Source organism: Pteropus alecto, unplaced genomic scaffold, assembly GCF_000325575.1.
Source record: "Pteropus alecto unplaced genomic scaffold, ASM32557v1 scaffold20, whole genome shotgun sequence".
In the NCBI taxonomy this organism is placed as follows: Eukaryota; Metazoa; Chordata; class Mammalia; order Chiroptera; family Pteropodidae; genus Pteropus; species Pteropus alecto.
The window spans coordinates 7,958,258-7,972,995 of record NW_006436298.1 but is presented as its reverse complement, the minus strand read 5'-3'; the positions used below and the strand labels follow the sequence as shown (position 1 = coordinate 7,972,995).

Below are 14,738 nucleotides of genomic sequence, written 5' to 3'. Positions count from 1 at the left end.
GGCCCTCTCAGTATAACTCAGGGAGGGCGGAGAGTCTGGCCGGTCACCTGGGCTGAGTACTAGGCCTGGATGTCCCTGTGAGAAGAGCTAGTCCAGCTTAGCATGAGGCTGAGGCAAGCTTGAACACTACATCTGCGACTCCCCAGGCATAATGGCTCAAAGAAATGCTTATCTCAGAAGCCTCAGCAGGTGGCCCCACCTGGTCGCTTTCAGACCCTGAATGCAACAGTGAGAGGGATAACTGCAGTCCCCAGTGCAGCCTGCTGGAGAACCCTCTAGATCATCAGCCACTAGCCACATGAGGCTTTTGAGCTCTTGAAATAATGGCTAGTGTAAATAGAGATTTGTGCCATTAGTGTAAAATGCACACTAGATCTTGAAGATTTCATATAGAAAGATTGTAAAATATCTTTTTATATTGGCTACATGTTGAAATGACAATATTCTGCATGTAATAGGTTAAAATACATTATTGAAATGAATTTCCTCTTAATGTGGCTACTAAAAAATATTAAATGACATAGTTGGCCCAAATTTGTGGCCTGTATTTCTATTGGACATTGCTGGTTTATATGATCCTGTTCTCACTGCTGGAGCCATTTGGAAGCAGATATTATCAGTCAAAGTGGTATAAACGATAAAGTGGTATAAATGATAAAGAAATAACCTCAAGTCAAAGTGGTATAAATGATAAAGAAATATATTATCTCATAGAGAAAATAGTCAGAGCCTGGGAAGAGCCAGTTGTTATCATACTGGCTCAATGGCATCACTAAGACCTTGGTGCTTTTCACTTTCTACTCTAGTCTCATCTGGCTCAACTCAAGGTCAATAAATATCTATGGAAGTTTCAAAAGTCACATCCAGACATATTCCATGTCCAGGGGAAACAAAAAGGGGAGTTGCTTTTTCTTAGCTCTCTAATTAGGAGTGGGGAAATCTTTCCAGAGGTATCCCCTCCTGCTCTCATGTCAGACGGGCTAGAATTGGGTCACATAGTCCATGCTGAGCCACTCACTGGCTACATAATTGGATACAGAATGGCTTGGAGTAATCTGGAGTGAGACATCTGTTAGGGAGAGAAGAACTAGCACAATGGTAGGAAGAATGGTGGTTTTAGACCAAATAACCGCTGATGTTCTTGGACAATTCAGGTAGAGGGCACAGGTCTTGCCAGGGCTGCTGCACATGCCAGTATTGCAACTGAGCTGATTTAGTTTGGAACACAAAGGAGAAGTTTTATTTTTATCCCCAGGCTACCAAAGCTTAATAAATAAATAACTACATAAACAGACAAAGCAAATAAAATCTCACAGCTTAATGTGGACAATGGAGAGAACACGGCATCCTAATCAAGAGACTGGGCTTTAATAACACCTTGCTGTGGCACCTGTGAAGCTCAACTAACCTGTCTGGGCTTCAGCTGGTTAACCTTTTAAGCGAATGTCCAAAGATGTTGAGTCAAGATAGCAAAGTAATCACATGAATACTTCTCCCGGCTCTAATACAAACACATAGGAATGATGATATCAATGGAATATGAAACACTAAAAATACATGTCATACTCAGAAACAAAAGGGAAAATCTTTTTTTTTTTTTTTTAATTAAAAATAACATATGTTTGGAAAGCTGAAGTCACAGGGTATGTGGGAAGTAGGATCTGTCAAAGTTCTTTTGGAAATGGAGGCCAAGTGAACTCTGCCATGTGATGGACCAGGTTCCCCGAGTTAAAGCAGGGAACCGGGACAGGACCTCAGCCAGGAAACTCGGACTTAATTACTGCCTGACCAGTTGTGGCTAGACATGTTCCGCTTGCCTAGAGAAGCACAGACTGGAACTGAAGCCTCTGCCGTCAGAGCCACTACACCACAGTGCCTAACCCTTTCGGCCTAAGGACCTGTGGCTGCTCAGTTCCTGGGTAGTCCTAGGATTCATGTCACTTTCAAGGTCAGCCCCAGGGATCTGGTTTTTAACTAGATCTGGAGTCTCCAGATTTTTTTGTTTCTATAATACTGAACCTCCCCTGCCTTTGAGCATACATCTCCAAAAATTTTTTTCTGATTGTTTATTTACTAATTATACACACTATTATATTAGTTCATTATAAAACATACACAAAAGAAATTTTAAAATAACAGAAAAAATGTTATAAACCATGCTTTCAGGTTTCCTGCTAATTATGATGGCCCTATTCTATTATGAGCTGATATCAGCTGGTATGACTTGAAGATTTCATTAATAACATAGGATAAACATTCATAATTCAAATAGCTTTCTTGATAGTGTTTAGTACTTCAGCAGACTTGTTTGCAGACCCGATTAGATTAACACTGATTTTACTTTGTAATCTGGTTAAATAAAGGAGTAAGAAAAATGTTAGTTCTGCCATTTTCTATTCTTTGCATGAGCTTACACTATTAATACTCTAATTTGTAATTTTTGGCAGGAATCTTTTTAAGCCAATTGTCTAAATTGTCAATTGGCAAATATAAGCTATCTTATGTTGCAATACACTGAAAGCCAGTGAAGAAATGATGGTATGAGGGCCAACCACTTCACAGTGTAGAATTCCCAGTTTTCCCTGAGGATAACTCCAGCTCTGTTTGTAACCTGTGACCATCTTACGTATGGACCAGCGTCATTAGACATATTAACTCTCTAATGGAGGAGGATGAATATAGCTTTAGAAGTTCTGCCCACCCTTCTTTAGAGACCAATGTGTTGCATTTTTCATTTTCTAACTCAAGTAAATCATTGTTGGAGATTCTGGCAAGAGTATGAACAGTCATTTAAAGAGTATTTATACTACCTTTAGCAGTGGCCTCTCCACCTCCAACATATGCAATTTCCAGATGCCAACTCGGGTGTCTCACCCAGTAGCTAACAGAGGCTTAAGAGAATTCAATTTTATCTCAGCAGAGGGCGTCCCTTCCTTCTAGGAACGTGACAAGCCCTTAACAACGGGAGGCTATTTTAAGACCTGAGACTTGTGGAAGAAGGTCATGGGAGCAGTCTCCATGTCTGTGAGGGTTGAATGAAGCTCATTCATTGTCCAACCTAATATGCTCATTTCCTGGGGGAGCTGAAGTGCAGAGAAGTGCTCAGAATTCCATGGTTAGTTGATGACTAAACCAGCACCTGAATTCAGGCCTCCTACCCTCAGCCCGGGGCACTCTAACACTCATCACAGCCCTTGATGTGCACTTGTTAAGCAATAGTAAGGCTAGCTCATTTCCATTTAATGCAATTACTGATATATTTGACTTTTAAAATATCTTATTTCATCATTTCAATATGCCCTACCTCTTCAATGATTTTTTTTCTTTTGTCTTCTGACTTCTTTTGGATTGACTAAGATTTGTTTATCACTATTTCCTCCCTTTACTTTTTTGAAAGATTTACACTAATTATCTCTCGTTTTAGTGGTTAACTTACTCTTGTTTTAGTGGTTAGCTTAAACACTGTTTTTTTCCCCTATTTATTATTTTATTTTTACCCTTGCATTGTTAACCTATCCAAATCTAATATAAATACTGGTCTCTATTATTGGACTATACGATTCAGAAACATAAGAACACCTTAACCTCATTTATCTAGATCTCAACTCATTTGCTATTGTTGTCAAAATTTAAAATTCTATGCAATTTTTAAATTCCACAAGATACTTTTATTGCTTTTTTTTTTCGCTCTTCATTTCTTCTTGCATCTCAGACTTTCCATCTGGATCATTTTACTGCACCTTGAAATATATCTTTTAGAATTTCCCAAACTCTCTCATTTAAAAAAAGTCTTTATTCATATTTATTCTTGATATATACTATATAAGATATAGTCTACTATATATGTTTACTGGGAATAGAACTCTAAGCAGGAAATTGTTTTCCTTTAGCATATTAACAATACCATATTATGTCCTCTGATGTCCATTATTGATTTTTAGAAGTCAGCTATCAATTTAACTTTATGTCTTTGAAGGTAATATGTACTTTTCCCTTGGCTGCTTTTAGTATGTGATATATATATACAGTTCCGTTTCTTTGGGTCCTTATGGTTTTACTATGATGTGTCTAAGAATGCTATGTAGATGTACTGTATAGAATCCATGGATTGATTTCTTTCATTAGTTCTGAATATTCTCATCTATTACATCTTAAAATATCACCTTTGGCTCTCTCTGTTCTTCAAACAAGAGTCTCTCTCTCTCTTCTTCTGACATAGTAAGGTGGTTTTATAATTTGTGGCTAGTGATTCCAACAGACATTTTCCCCAGTAAATGTTTAGAGGCCTATTTGGGTTGTTTATTGTTTATGCCGATACTTGCTCAATATGGTTCGTTTCCCTGTATGACTGGCAAATTTTGACAATGTGTTTGACATTATATTTTAAATAATATTTGTAAGAAAAATTTGAGGCTTAGCATCTTCTTCCAAACAAGATTTTCATTTGCCTCTTCCAGACACCTGAAGTGCTACCAGTCCGGATGCATCTCAAACCAAGTTCAAGGCTTGAGGTTCCCTGGACCACCCAAAGCCAGAAAGAAATACTTTGCAGGGATTGATTTACTTGTGCTTCACGTTACCTGAAGCTGTAATTCATTGGGATCCCAGTTTAAAGTAGAGGTGGTTTATTAGAATTCCCACTTCTGGTAGGTTGCAAGTCTTGCTTTTACTCCCTAGCCCTAGGAATTTGTCAAAAATAAAGCTCAGTTTTGCAGCTGTTTCTTTAGGGTTGGCATATACCTCTAAAGCAAAATCAGATATGAATGTCAGTCTTAGTCTCTGGGTTCTCCTGGTCTAGATTTCAGCTTTTAAACTCCTCACTATCCTGTCAACATTTTGATGCTTTTAAGAAGATGTTTCTAATATTTCATCCAGTTATTTAGGTTTCCTTAGTGAGAGGGTTGGTCCAAATTTCCTAGTCATCGATCATTGCGAATAGAAGTTACGACTTATCTATTCATCAAAGGAAAGGAAATTTTCCATAACTTCGATTTCTACTTCATGTTGATCTATTGTTAGTCCCAAAAAGCACTTTACCCATGCCAAGGATGTAATATATCCCACAGAACCAAAAATTATTACATGGCAGTCACCAAATCCTTTTAAAGAACCCAATCTGATATTAAATGGAATAGTTCATAAGACAATTTTAAGTCATGACTACTTCTGGCTTTTGGGATTCAGTATAGTAAACTTATATGCCATCAACTCATAAAAAATAATAGAAGATCCAGTGATCCATGTGTAATATACACATATAATACCATATCCTACTAAGGACACTTGTTCTTCCCACTAAATGAAAACCTCTTCTCCTTCTTTTGCCTCTTTCAGATGTTTTCTCCATCCTCACCTTCTTAATGCGGCCTTCCCTAAACATCTTATTTGAAATTGCAAACTCCTCCTCATTCCCACACTTTTAATCTCCTCTCATTCTTTTCTTTTCTCTATCATCTTCCACCATTATATATACTGTATATTATGTATCCTGGCTCTATTTATCACTGCCTCTCCAATCTTGATAAATCTTTATAACCTCTCAATTCCTTGGTTTCTCTAGATATAAAATAGGATTAAGAAAAGTATCCCACTATTCTTCATGTGGTTATTTCACAGGTGAGTGTGGTGATAGATCAGAAAGTGATTCTAAAAAACTATTTAAAAAAAGACAAATGAAAATTCTAGAATTGAAAGTTACGATATCTAAAAAAACCTTACTGATTGGGTTTAACAGTAAAATAGAGAGAACAGGAAAAAAAATCAGTGAACTTCAAAAGAATAGTTCAATATAAATGATCCAATATGAAGAACAGAGAGAAGAGAGATTGAAAAAAAAATGAGCAGATCTGCAGAAACCTGTGGATAATATCAAAAGGTCTGATATATGTGCAATTGGAATCACTGAAGGGGGAAAGGGAGAAAAATTGGGTAGTAAAGAATATTTTAAAAAATAGATGAAAAAATTTCCAAGTTTGGAGAAAGAGATAAATTTATAGATTTAGGTTAGAGAGCAAACTCAACACAAAATAGATTCACATACACACTCGTGCACGCATGCACGCACACACATACACATATACACATGCATATCAGAGTCAAAATGCTAAAAATCAAAGTCAAGGAGAAAAATCTTGAAAGAGTCCAAAGGATTTTGTTACAGACTCATTCCACACCAAGTAAAATACTGCAACCAAGCTTAGTGAACCTGAAGTATTGGAGGAAAGTTTTCAGTGGAGGAGAAGTTGCTTCTTTTCACTACATTACACATCCTGTGTTTGAGAAGCTCACTGACAAGTATCAGGTAAAATGGAGCTGAGTTACTAGAGAGGAGATTAGCAGCCCTTCATTTTTATTTTGGTTGGGTAAGGTCTTCTGGAAGAGACAGGATGCTGTGGGCTCCCTGGAAGACAGAACGATTTTGATACGAATAACTCTATAATCAGGGAAACAGAGATGTGAGATCCTCATGGTAAACTTGAAAATGGCCTGACAAGAAAGCATAGTGCTTCTTGGAGCCAGGGGAATTTTTGAAGAGAAATTAGAGGAAATAAATTTGGAGTAAATGGGGAAGAATTAGAAGATTTTGATTATTTGGTAGCCTTTGTTTCTTCAGCATGATTTTCTTTCTTTCTCTCATAATTTAGTCTATCCTTAGGGTGTGTAGGCCACATGAGCAAGTGCTTCGGAAATTAAGAAGGCAGATTCTTTCTCTTCTCTTTTACAAAGATATCGCAGCATTCTGGAGGTAGATGTAGAAAAATATGTTTTCCGGGCAGAGTTATGGCTCTGTTTTGGGAAATATGGCCTCTTTAGTTCATAGAAGACGATTGTAATGATTGAAAATGAATAAATAAAACCACCACATGAAAACCCAAAGTTTGTTACTTGTTGTAATTATATTTTCCATACTAGACTGAAAATAAGGTCATGATGTTTTCGTTTGTGATGTAAGCTTCTTTTCCTCTTTTTGTTCCCCCTTCTCTGCCCACCCATCCTCCATCCCTTACCATCTTTACGCTTTAGGATCAATATCCCCAAGTGAAGGGAGGAGTAGGCACAGTCGAAGAAATAGTTGAAGACTGGTTGCCTGACGTGGAAGCCAGGGCCCAGCGTCAGGTCCCACGGGTGCGCACTGGCGGGGAAAGGTACAAACGACAGCATCTCGACAAGTCTTCCAGAGTGTCTGCAACTCTTCCTGTAACCAAAGGCCTTTTCCTGTGTTTGAACTCTGCCACCAATGGCTGTCCTACCAAAGGTAAACAACAGCAGTCTAAGCAAACTGCTCTTTTTCCAAAAGAAAGCTTTTAAGTTTTCTTTTTGAGGCGGGAGGGGGTTGTTTAAGGACTGGGTGGTGGAGGAGAGGGAGGAGGTGAGACCAGAGGAAACACAAATGACCCTGAGCCCTGCCCTGTGTGTTTTTTCTTTCTTTTCTTTCTTTTTTTATTTTTTTTTTATTTTCACCTCCTTCATTATTTTTGGCTGGCTCCTTTGTGCGGGGCCACTTTCTATTCACTGACAGCTGCTTTGAACATCAGTCACGTCAGGTCATCTGCCAAGCTGTGCGCCTCAGGTCACATCGCTCTGAGGCCTCTGGTTAGTCAGCTTCAAAGTGCCTCACAAATGGTGACCTGCCTCCTCTGGGGTGACTGTTAAAAGAAGGGGAAGCCTGGACAGCTCGTGACTTAAATCTAGAATTAAATCTGGAAGCTCCTATCTCATTTTACAGAAGAGCATAGAACCAAAGAAGATCTGTGAAGCCCACTGCCAGGCCTTGTGGCCAGTAAGTGGAAGGACGGGGGTCCAGGTCTGCTCACGTCTAGTCCCAAAGGGTTCTTCCTGGTCCTTGCATTTATTTTTATTTATTTATTTATTTTTTAATTTTTAACATTTTATTATTTTTATTTTTTCCCCCTCCCCTTTTCATCCTTCCCCCTGGTAAATGGTCCTTGCACTTAAAATCATGTTTCTCAAGGAGTCTTAGCTTCCTCCAGGGTGCCTCAGACATGATGACATTTGAGAGGGGATAGGGGAATGGAGCGGGGAAGAAAATGCCCAGTGGATGGTACTTTACCTTCTTCCTCCAAGGAAGGCTCTTCTCCTTGGTTTAGTTAATTGATTAATTCACTCATTCATTCATTCTGCAAATGTCTATTGAGCAACTTCCATGTGCTAGGTGACTTCCAGACATAGGAGATACAGCAATGAACCAGTGACACTTACATTCTGTTGTCTGTTTTAGTTTCTAAGTAAGATTATTTTTTGGTAAAAGGTTTATGTTAATTTTTTTTTTTTTGCTTTTAAAGAGAATCTTTCCAATATGTAGCTTTCCAGTACGTAACTGGTATTTATCAAACACTCGCAGCACCAAGTGGAGATTTTACCACCATATAAAGCAAACTAGCTACTGATCTTCTTACTCCTGGCAATTTAAAGTCTATCAAGAAAAGACACCTAAAAAGAGAACTTGCCCCAGACAGCATCACCTCCACTCACTGACAAATATGAGAGAGAAATAAGAAACAATTGATGGTATAGGTGGTCAGCTGAACCCATAGCCTGTTATATCCACGCCAGGGGTCACTGGCACATTCTCCTCTCAGGTAGTCCATGTAGGAGAGGATAGGTGTGGGAATACTCTAAAGTTGACCCTCTTGGTTTGGTGGTGGTATGGAGGTGGGCGTAGCAGTTAACAGCCTTGTTGAGTTTCAGGGTCAAACCGTAATTGCAACCAGCAAATATTCCTACCTGGGATTTTGATTTGAAAAGTTAAAGTCAAAAGTTGTAAATTAGCAGCTTCCTCAATGCTAATATATTAATTATCTCTTGGGGGTATAAAAAATTACCACAAAACCTAGTGGCTTAAAAAACCAAAAATTTATTATCTCACAGTTTCTATGGGTCAGGCATTCAGGAAGAGCTTAGCTTGGCGGTTTGGTTCAGGGTCTCTCCTGGGGTTGCTTTCAGAATGGGGCAGGGCTTGCAGTCGTCTGAAGGCTTGAAAGGGAAGCTGATCCATTGATAAAACCATGCACTCACAGGGCTGTTATAGGAGGTCTTAGTTTCTCTCCACGTGGCCCTTTCCACAGGTTTCTTAAGTGTCCTCATGACGTAGCAGCTAATTTCCCTCAAAGCAGGCCATCTGAGAGAACGTGAACAAGGAGGAAAGCTCAGTGCCTTTTGTGACCTGATCTCCTAAGTCACTCCCCATCGCTTCTTACCTTATTCTGTTTTTGGAACAAATTAACTCTAAGTGATTAGATCTCAAGGCTCCATCTCTCAAAGAGAGGGATATCAAAGAATTTAAAATATGTAGACATATTTTAAAACCATCAAATTTAGGTTCCTTTTGCATATAAAATCTATTTTTTTCTTGTAGAATCTTAAATTACATTTCATCCGGTAATATTTCACTATATATTTTTAAAGCGAAGCCTCCATGCCATTATTATACCCAATTCAAATTAATAATAATTCCTTAATATCTTTTTAAAACAATCTGGTTTTGATTCTAAAATTTTTAAATCAAGAGATTCCACATAAGAATCCAGATTTCTGTCTTATTTTTTTAAAAATAAGATGATCTAGTCACACTAGGCCCATGTTCTCACATGATCAGAAATCACTTTAAATGGGGCATGGACTCTTCAATTTGCCTTGCTCCTCACCACACCTTGTATTATACATGGGACACTGATTTGTGTTACCTGCTTGATCTACGTGCAATGAGAGTGAAGGGTCTGGCAATGAGGTTGAGGAAGGGAAAAGCCTGACCCCCAGTGTGAGTTGAATCTAAAAAGATTGGAAAATGAGACAGATTGCTGGTTTGCTTAGAGCAACAGCAACCTTGGGTCTCACATACAGGGCTATAGAGATAACAAGGATAACTGGGCATTAGTCAGTATGGTTTTAGAAGATTTGGTGTACAATCCTATGACAGAACTTGGCTCTGAGAGTATAGAGTCACGAACAGAACTAGCCATGAATCAGCCAACATGGATCAAGGCTCATGGCTATTTTCCTAGGACTTTGAAAGTCTCGGATCTGGTACAACCTAAGAAAACTGGGGAGAGTCATGAAAAATAATGATATAGAACTGTTAGCCAACTTTATCAAGGAGGGGGAATTTTAATCATATTTAATTCAATGTATAAAAATAAAGAGTTATTTCTTGCCCCTTTTTTTGTGTCACAGACATTTATGATCTTAGGATGCTTGGAGAGAGCCTGTAAGTAGAAGAAAAGGCTCTGGAGGAAGACTGTGAAAAGATGAGCTTTATGGAATTATGAGAGCGAATACTGGAGGAGAATGCTTGCTCACCTCTGGCCTGGTAATAAACCTACAGTTGCTTTTTAATACAACTACTGCCATTCTCCAACTTAAAAATGTTCATTTGCTTATATCGGGTATTTGGAGTTCAGAATGTATTTTCCTGCAGAAACTACATTTTCCTTGGTGATTAAGTCCACAGGCTAGTCCTTAAGACTCATAATATGCTATAACTAAATCTAACACTACCATGCAACCATGTATGATGGACTTTACTTAGCAAATTTCCGCCTGGGTTCCAACATGGTATGCAACATTTTCTTCAACTCTAGTAGTTCAAACACAGTTCTACTTTATCCCTCAAACTCACTACCTCTGGGCTAGCTTTGAGGATGTCACTAGCTTTTCAGTAATAACACTGGGTATATGATAGAGGAAAGTGAACTCTGCGGGGTGAAAGTTAAGAAATTTAGGCATGGGGATATACCTTAGGACAGTGACAGCAAGGCAAGCAGACCAAGAGGTTGAGGTGGGGCAAAGGCAGTCAGGTTATCAGCTTTGGAGACTCTGGAAATTGGGGGTGAGGGTAGGGCATGGTAGAAGGTGTCGCCATTCTAAAGTATGAACTTTCATAAGCCAGTTGTTTGTGTGCCAGACACTGCCTGTATTCATTCTCCAACAGACACTTTTCATACAACATATCAGTATAGCACTCAAACCGTATCATCCCATGACCTCTCTAGGCAGTCTATCTCCCGATAGCCCTTACTGGCACAATCAGATTTAGACTAAACTTTACAACTCTTCATCTGATTCTACTCTTGCTCCTCCACAATCCATTTTTTTGCATAATAATCAAAATAGGCTTTTTTGAAATGTGAATCTGATCGTGTTCCTCTCCTGTGTAAAATCTTTAGTATTTTCCATTCATCTTACGATAAAGTTCAGAATCTGAACTTGGACCGACCAGGCTGCCCCTTACATAAACTGCTGCCTTCCCATCATTTCCAGGTGCGTGCTTGCTCATTCTTCAGGTCTAAGTTTACATGTCATTTACAAAGGTCTTCTCTGACTTTTTGTCTAGATTTGGTACCTGGTTATAAGCTCTCTTAACTCCCAGATTTCCTCTTCGGAGCACTGACCACAATAGTAATTGCTTAGGTATTCAGGTATGAATTATTTAATGCGTCACACCTCTACCAGGCAGTGAAATCCAGAAGCACATTAACCACACCTCGCATAGGGCCTTCTGGTCCATGAGACATGCTCACTAAATGATTGCAGAATGAGCCTTTGTGCCACACATTTTTTACCTTTTATATTATAAAAGATGTTGTTCTCCAATTTGAGAGACCATTCACTGAGTTTTTACTGTATGACAAGCACTGTTTCTTTAGAGGGCAGGGCAAGTTAGCTTCATGGTTAAAAATTAGGGCTCTAAGCCAGAATTCCTTGGGTCTGAAATCTTACTAATTGTGTGATATTGGGGAAGTGCTATAACTTCTCCATGCCTCAGTTTCCTCATCTATAAAAGAGAGGAGGAGGTAAAGGACAATAATAGCACCTACTTCATAGGGCTATTACGACGATTAACTATTTTATGACCTGTAGAGTGCTTAGAATGGTGCCTGTCACATAGTAAGTATGTGAAAGCTGTTAGCTGTTCTTCTTTGTATTCTTTTCTCCTAATACTGTGAAAAATAGGTGTTAGATTATTATCTCCACTTGTTAAATGAGGAAACTAGATGCATGAAACAGACTTTCTTCAATAACTTGTTTAAATGAATCCTTCATATCAACTTTTCATGCTGAAAATAAGCTAAAAAGAAAGAAAAAAACAAATGGCCTCACATTTTGAGAGTTGAGACTTGGAGAATATTAGGGTTTGGCAAGATGAAGAGGATATATCAAAGAAACAAAGGAAGTGTCAAAGCAGTTTCAGGCCCGAGAATGGGCCATCTCTTCTGCACATTAATATAATGAAACTTAGCCTGTCCATGAGAAGAGATTTTCCACAGATTCTGGAAGGGACATGGAGAGCCAATGGAATGTGACTCAGAGCAGCAAGACCTAGCAACCTTCTCCAGGTTGCAGCAAGAAGTGAGAACAGTGACTTGCAACTCCTTCCAAAGCTCCTCAGAAGCTCTGCCAGCATCTACAAGAGCACCACCATGGCCTCAGACTGAATCCATTTGAAGTTTAAAAAATCCATGTATACCATGCATCCCACATGAGAGAAAATGGGTGCCAAAGGAAGTCAAACAAAAAGTTTGAATCATTAGAGTAGACGATCTTCCTGGAGAGAAGTGAGGCCTGCATCAGACTTTTAAAAAGACATCTTGCAGGAACAGCCCATTTGAAATGGCCCTGAACTAAAAACAACGCAGTGTTCATCTTCAGTAGAGTGGGTACATAAATTGTGGTATAGTCACAGAATGAAATACTCTCAAGCAACAAGAGTGAATGAACCACAACTACACTCAACAATAGAAATGAATCTCACAAATATAATACCAAGGCAGAGAAACCTGAAACAAAAAGGATAATCCGATGCCATCCGTTATGTAAATTCAAACCAGGTCATGTGTTTGTAGGTCAGGTGTGGGAATTAGGACCCTGTGACCTCTGAGGGAAGGTGGTAGCTGGAGAGTCAGAGTGGTTCTTCTATTTCTGTTACTCAGATGTGTTCATTTTGTGAAAGTTCACTGATACGTACACTTACATTTTGTTCTGAATATATTTTAATCCACACCTCACTCCACCACCTTCCATGATCAGGGGTCAAGTTAGTCCTGGGGCGAACGGATAACCTTAAGGTCCTGAATAATCAGAAACTGGAGAAGTACCAATTAGGATGCTTTAGAAGTGGGAAGCCATTTTGAGTAAAGCTTATATTTCTGTGGTTGGGAGTCTTGGGTCACTGTTTTGGTCTCACCTAATTATATACCTTGGTTTTTCTTCTTGTCCTCTAATCAACTCCCAGGGTCTTACAGCCTCCTCTCTCTGCTCAAATGATGTCTAAAATCCAACGCAATGTGTTGCTTACCTGAGGGGTCAGAAACCAGGCCATATTCCATTTCTACACATGTGTTTCCTCAGTTGTCTGCAGCATAAACCCCCATTTCCTTCACTTTCCGTAAGATTCTGAATAAGGCATGAGATAGTAGCTGGAGAGTAAGCTTCACCAGCTTGAGTGACCTGATGAGAAATGACTCCTGTGAAACCTAGTGGGAGGGACTTAGGAATTTCAGCTTCTAGACACCCAGTGGGTGATTTCACATGCTTTACGGGATGGCTTTTTGTGTGATTGACAGAGCAGGGAATTTTTAGCCCATTTACAACGAGGTGTAGGAATAGAACAGCTTGGCACAGGCAGGGTTGAGGATCCTTTCTGAAAAACTGTGACTGACTTATCTAAGACCCATGCTGCTTCACAGTAGCATTTTGAAAACACGAGAAATCTCCTTGCAGTGTTTCCAGGGGTGATGTCACTAGATCCCGGTCAGACGCCACTCCATTACATAAAGCTGGTAGCTCAGATGACACACATCCCTGTCCAGGCTGCCTTTGGGCGGGTCGGCTGGCTGGGAGAAAACAACACGCCTCAACGTGACAGTCCCCACATTCTGCAGACTTAAAAGGGAAATCCTCTGGAATCTGACTGGGCTCCTGGGGCTCAGCCTGGCCTTGCCCTGAGGCTACAAGAGAGTGAAAACATGGAAAGGGCTGCGTGTTGCTGTCACCGGTTCTTCGGGTGATCAGAGACCTTTCAGTCCTGCAAGGATTTCACTGCCTCAGCGTCTTTGTTCCTTCACATCCCCTCATTGTCTCCGCTGGTGATGCCACAGAACCTAGGACGGCCTTTCTCTACTCCTCCTCCCTCACACACCCCTCACTGCTACCTACTTCCACTTTGTATGGTACATTTCAGCAGAATTTACCTGAATTTGCTTCTTTACCCCCACAATCACTCAAAAGTTTGCCCCCAATATTGCTACTCCTTTAAAAGAGTCACTTCTTGTTCCTTTGCCCTCCATTCTCTCACGTTCTTCTCGTGCTTTCTTAGATTTTCATTTTCATCTTCCTTCCCATTCTACAAAGGCAGGATATAGAGGAAGGCCAGCAGAGGGCAAAGAGCACAAGAGCTGCACCAGGAGACAGATGAGCATTTTGGTTTTTGCCACTAAGATGTGCGACCTTGGACAAACCATACAGACCCTTCTCTGGGTGTCACTTTTCTTATCTGTAGATGGGCCACCCATGCCAGAAACCCATGTGTTGTGTCAGTATTGGTGCCATCGGGAATGCAAAGAATAAGACATTGGGAATGTAAACCTACTGAAACATAATATCTTTATGTTCTCTCTGATACACGCTTGGGTAGATGGATGGATGGATGGATGGATGGCTGGCTGGCTGGATAGATAGATAGATAGATAGATAGATAGATAGATAGATAGATAGATAGATAG

At 39.7% G+C, this 14,738-nt stretch overlaps 1 protein-coding gene across 6 annotated transcripts in view; it reads left to right on the top strand.

Annotated features, from left to right (window-relative positions):
• Positions 1-14,738, top strand: part of ZNF366 (zinc finger protein 366) — a 267,274-nt gene that overhangs the window by 190,761 nt on the left and 61,775 nt on the right. For all 6 annotated transcript variants that reach the window (XM_025047811.1, XM_015590408.2, XM_025047814.1 and 3 more), the window contains 2 exons: positions 7,024-7,255; positions 10,192-10,327. In XM_025047811.1, the coding sequence (XP_024903579.1) occupies positions 10,306-10,327 (22 nt within the window). In that variant the 5' untranslated portion in view covers positions 7,024-7,255; positions 10,192-10,305. The remainder of the gene's footprint in view (positions 1-7,023; positions 7,256-10,191; positions 10,328-14,738) is intronic.